The sequence below is a fragment of the Olea europaea genome, chromosome 6 (assembly GCF_002742605.1).
Source record: "Olea europaea var. sylvestris chromosome 6, O_europaea_v1, whole genome shotgun sequence".
Taxonomy (NCBI): domain Eukaryota; kingdom Viridiplantae; phylum Streptophyta; class Magnoliopsida; order Lamiales; family Oleaceae; genus Olea; species Olea europaea.
The window spans coordinates 1,420,364-1,426,290 of record NC_036242.1 but is presented as its reverse complement, the minus strand read 5'-3'; the positions used below and the strand labels follow the sequence as shown (position 1 = coordinate 1,426,290).

The window sequence follows — 5,927 nt, the reverse complement described above, 5'->3', positions numbered from 1 at the left end:
GATCTCTGATTCATTGTAATTATTATAAAGTAAGAATTGATAATGAGTCTCTCTATATTTTAAAAAGTAAAAATAAAGAGACTTTTGAAATTTATTTTTAAATATTTTCTCTCTAAAATTTTAAAATAAAGAGCATCTCAAATTTAAAGAGTTTCATAAAGATGATCTAAGTAATATTTAATTCTGATTTTTGTTCGTTTTCTCAATCTGTTCAATGTAATAAATATTTTCATTTGCTTATTATTATACGCTGGACATGAAAATATGAAATTCATATAAGATTGATTGAATAAAACTTTGATGAAAATTTGATAGGGTAAACTTCATCATCAATCGCTAAACTTTAAGCATAATCTCAATTCAGTCATGCAACTTTAATTAGCCTTGATAGGGTCGTTTAATATCAAATTTCATCACTTTGTCATATTATAACACCCAACATTTTTGAAACTAACGATATTATTTAGTTGATAATCATACTATAATTTATCTTCAAAGTACACTACAAACTTTTATAAAATTATAATGTTGGAACTGAGTGATTGATTATGCGAAATTGTTCCTAGTCTAATACGATAGATATCGAACACCTCTTATATTATCTTAGTGAAAATGATACAGTGATGAAATAATCTACTAATGAAGAGATTATTAAAGTGGTATTGAATATGTCTACTAAAGACGATCATACTTTAAATGTTAACTGTATTTTACCAACTGTTTCTTCGAATGAAGCCTGAACTTAAATAATTAATTTTTACAAATAAAAAAAGAAAATGTAAGATGTGGATTGCAAAAAATAAAATAAAATATGTTAAGTTCGACTTGAATGCAAAGAAAAGCAACTTTGGATGCATATTCTCAAGGAAAAAAATTGAATTGAAAAAAATGGATGTTGTTAAACGAAAGTTCTTAATTTGGGTGATATAAAATTTTACATATTCAACGAAATATTATTTTATATTTTCCGATACTAATAAAGCATTTCAAAATTACGTGCAACACACGTTCACCTGTGACTATTTACATAAAATACACATGATTTTGATGCTTTACTCTCATTAATACCGATTTTGTTAAACATTTATGGCATATTCAATGAATCGAATAAATATATTAAGAGATTTGTAGGAAATTCTCTATTTAAAAATAACATCTTATCTATAATGGTGATGATCTTTGAATTTATAGAGTAAATTATTTTATATACGCGAACAATTTGATTTATTTTGATTTTTCGTTTTGCTTTTTTCAATAAATGTTTATTGATTTCTCCTCATTTTTTTGTTTAATATATATTTATTTGTCAATGATAAATCAATTCAAATATGATCTCTGATTCATTGTAATTATTATAAAGTAAGAATTGATAGTGAGTCTCTCTATATTTTAAAAAGTAAAAATAAAGAGACTTTTGAAATTTATTTTTAAATATTTTCTCTCTAAAATTTTAAAGTAGAGAGCATCTCAAATTTAAAGAGTTTCAAAAAGATAATCTAAGTAATATTTAATTATTGAATGCAAAGAAAAGCAACTTTGGATGCATATTTTCAAGGAAAAAAATTGAGTTGTAAAAATGGATGTTGTTAAACGAAAGTTCTTAATTTGGGTGATATAAAATTTTACATATTCAACGAAATATTATTTTATATTTTCATTGGACCTAAAAGGATTTTAAATAAAATTATTATTTTATGCATTTAGTCAAATTGTTGATTTGGTATACTAACATGAGTCAGGATCAGAAAATTTATTATTTATAAGAAGTTATTAATTTATCAAACATTCAATATTCAATTCATTTTTAATATAATAGTTACACGAAACCTCGAAAATAAAAGTATAATAGGGGTTATGTCAACATCTTTATTTTAAAATGTGTATTTTTTGTTTAATACTTTTACGATGTTATGTATTATGTAGCGATAAATTGACATACCTTATATCGGGTAATGAGAAGATCGATTTTAGTATTATTTCATCCTTTTCCGAAGACCTTGGTGAACTGTGATGAATTTTATAGCTAAATTAAATTTCAAAGATCCAAAAATATTTTTGAAACACAAAAATGATATTTATAAGAAAAAATATTGAACAACTATTTAACATTAATCAGTATAATTACCTAAGCATTGTTGACCTACGTATAGGTAAAAGTCCCCACTAAGCTCCGATGGACCCTCGTTAAATTACGAGTATGTTTGGGAGTGATTTTGAAAATTGATTTTTTGACAATTAGGAAAAAAGTAGGGTTCACCTATGAGAGAAGAAGTCAAAAATGATGACTGAAATAGTAAAATAACGGTCAAAAAATCACTCCCAAACTTGCTCTACATTTCATTACATTTTATTTTTTTTCTTCTATTTTTAACAATACAATTTTCTATAAAATAATATTATAAAAAATTTTCCTTTTTTTTAATTATTTATTTTTCAAAAAAAATATTATTCTACTCATTTTCATTTCTAGAAATTGTTCCTAGTCTAATACGATAGATATCGAACACCTCTTATATTATCTTAGTGAAAATGATACAGTGATGAAATAATCTACTAATGAAGAGATTATTAAAGTGGTATTGAATATGTCTACTAAAGACGATCATACTTTAAATGTTAACTGTATTTTACCAACTGTTTCTTCGAATGAAGCCTGAACTTAAATAATTAATTTTTACAAATAAAAAAAGAAAATGTAAGATGTGGATTGCAAAAAATAAAATAAAATATGTTAAGTTCGACTTGAATGCAAAGAAAAGCAACTTTGGATGCATATTCTCAAGGAAAAAAATTGAATTGAAAAAAATGGATGTTGTTAAACGAAAGTTCTTAATTTGGGTGATATAAAATTTTACATATTCAACGAAATATTATTTTATATTTTCATTGGACCTAAAAGGATTTTAAATAAAATTATTATTTTATGCATTTAGTCAAATTATTGATTTGGTATACTAACATGAGTCAGGATCAGAAAATTTATTATTTTCAAGAAGTTATTAATTTATCAAACATTCAATATTCAATTAGTTTTTAACATAATAGTTACACGAAACCTTGAAAATGAAAGTTTAATAGGGGTTATGTCAATATCTTCATTTTAAAATGTGTATTTTTTGTTTAATACTTTTACGATGTTATGTATTACGTAGCGATAAATTGACATACCTTATATCGAGTAATTAGAAGATCGATTTTGGTATTATTTCATCCTTTTCCGAAGACCTTGGTGAACTGTGATGAATTTTATAGCTAAATTAAATTTCAAAGATCCAAAAATATTTTTGAAGCACAAAAATGATATTTATAAGAAAAAATATGGAACGACTATTTAACATAAATCCGTATAATTACCTAAGCATTGTTGACCTACGTAATAGGTACAAGTCCCCAGTAAGCTCCGTTTGACCCTCGTTAAATTACGAGCCTGTTTGGGAGTTATTTTGAGAATTGATTTTTTGACAATTGGGAGAAAATTAGGATCCACCTGTGAGAGAATAAGTCAAATATGATGACTGAAATAGTGAAATAACGATCGAAAAATCAATTTTTTTAGAAAAAATCACTCCCAAACATGCTCTACATTTTATTTTTCTTTCTTCTATTTTCAACAATACAATCTTTTATTAAATAATATTATAGAAATTTTTTCCTTCTTTTTTAACCATTCATTTTTCAAAAAAATATTATTCTACTCATTTTCATTTCTTGAAAATGAGGCCAAACATGACTAAGACTCATTTGGTGCTTTTAGGATTCCGCCACCCCTTTCCTCCGCGTTTCCTTCACGCCCACGGCCCACCTCCACCACGCCATTCTATAAATTCAATGTAAACCCTAGTCCCCAAACAACACAAAATCGATTCTCTTCCCACAAAATTCACACAGCGGAATTCCAACCTTACATTTTTCTTTTATATCCATTTCCCTTTTGTCGTTATTCATTTCAAATCTTCTCTTTCCAGATATTAACTTTTCTTCTCAAGGTTTTATTTTTTATTTTATCAAGAACTTTGCTCTATATATCAAATCTCTTTCCGGGTTACTTTCATACATCCAGGCCAGGCCTGTAACCATGTTATAGCCTTCAAAGTTTATCTTCTTTTTTTTTTCCTTCATTTTTTTGTGATATATATTTAACCAGGATTAGGACTTGGTTGCTCGACTATGGCGGTAGCATACCCACATTTTTTGGTATCCGAAAATCAAGCAACGGTTGAGCAACCAACATTAATGGTCTCCCCTGCCTCCGCTTGCCCGTCTGTAACCCTCACCCAGGATGATTTGAAAAAAATTGCCGCTTATAAGGCCGTGGAGCATGTGAAATCTGGCATGGTTGTTGGGCTCGGGACCGGTTCCACCGCGAAGCATGCTGTGGACCGCATCGCCGAGCTTATGCGCCAGGGAAAGCTTAAAGACATTGTTGGCATACCTACATCGAAAAAGACTCATGAACAGGCTGTTTCATTGGGCATCCCTTTATCCGATCTTGATTCTCACCCTGTTGTGGATTTAGCGATTGATGGCGCGGATGAGGTTGACCCTGGATTGAATTTGGTTAAAGGGCGAGGAGGGTCTTTATTGAGGGAGAAAATGGTGGAATCAGCTACCAAGAAATTCATCGTAATAGTTGACGAATCCAAATTGGTGAATTATGTTGGGGGTAGCGGATTGGCTATGCCTGTGGAAATTATTCCCTTTTGTTGGAATCATTCTTTGAAGAGGCTTGTGAGTTTGTTCCCTGATGCAGGTTGTGTGGGGGAGCTGAGGAAGTGCGTGGAGACTGGGAAGGCGTTTGTGACTGATAATGGCAATTATATTATTGACTTGTATTTCGAGAAGGACATGGGGGATCTGAATAAAGCCAGTGACTTGATTTTGAGGCTTCCTGGAATTGTCGAGCACGGGATGTTTCTTGGACTGGCCACCTCCTTGATTGTTGCTGGTGTGGAAGGCATCACCGTGAAGACTAAGATAGGAAATGAGTTGAAGGTAGATTCTTTTTGTTATACTGATTTGAGGAATGGATTTTTAGCTTAGGTTATTTAGATCTTTTGGCTAAGAAATTTTTAGCTACTAAGCTGGGGAGTTATGTAACAGGGAAGCCTTTTAGTGCTCCCTTTTCCTCCATTAATAAACTTCATTATTGATCATCAAATTTTGTTCTTGCATAATGCCAAATTTAATGAAGTATTGCTTCCTCAGTTTTGGTTTGCGCCCTTTGTTAATTGTATTGCTTAAGCTCACATATTCTTTTAACTCGTATCTGGTGTTTACAGTATTATCTTTAGTTTCTATCTGTTTTCTTATTCATTACATTTGCCAACAAGAGGCCATCAGCTGACCATAAGCAGAAAATTATATCAAATATTACACAGGAGGGTTTTACTGAATTGACGACAAACAACCACCTAAAGCCAAGTTCTTTGTAGAGCTTGAGTATAGAAAGGTCATTGAAGAGGTATAATTGGTAACTTTTAATTGTACAAATATGCTTGGATGCAGGTATTTGACTGCTATTTCAAGAACTTAGTATGAGAAATCAGAGGATCGTGACATTGGCTACCTTGTGTGGTGACTGAAAACACTTCTTATATTGCTAGGAGTAACCACAGTTGCTGAACTCTTCTCAAGTTGATATAGTGTTGATGGCAAGCAGAGTGACAAGATACACAAGCCATCGCCATTTCAAGAACCCACCAAGCAGAAGCAGCATCAAAATCTTCTGTTATATGATAAAAAACGACGAAGTTAATCTGCAACGCGCACACTTCTGTTCTTGATTGTTTTTTATGATCTGGTATGTAGAACTAATTGTACTTGATTTAATGTGAAAACTAAAATCATATATTATCTAAAAAACAAGGATAAATATATATATGTACAGAGGGGAGTTTACCGAATGGTGTCCCCCCTCTCACAATGTA

The 5,927-nt window shown here is 30.2% G+C and overlaps 1 protein-coding gene across 1 annotated transcript; it reads left to right on the top strand.

The window, feature by feature from the left end:
- Positions 1 to 3,846: 3,846 nt before the first annotated feature.
- LOC111395438 (probable ribose-5-phosphate isomerase 1) lies at positions 3,847 to 5,927 on the top strand. Its single transcript, XM_023021433.1, has 2 exons — positions 3,847 to 4,992; positions 5,506 to 5,927. Exons 1-2 carry the CDS (start codon positions 4,168 to 4,170, stop codon positions 5,536 to 5,538), a joined length of 858 nt encoding a protein of 285 aa, XP_022877201.1. The 5' UTR covers positions 3,847 to 4,167; the 3' UTR covers positions 5,539 to 5,927.

Excerpts from the sequence above, each read along its gene's own strand:
- LOC111395438 (XM_023021433.1), top strand. The coding sequence starts at position 4,168 with ATGGCGGTAGCATACCCACATTTTTTGGTATCCGAAAATCAAGCAACG. Across the intron at positions 4,993-5,505 it reads AGATAGGAAATGAGTTGAAG|GTATTTGACTGCTATTTCAA; the intron begins GTAGATTCTTTT and ends GCTTGGATGCAG.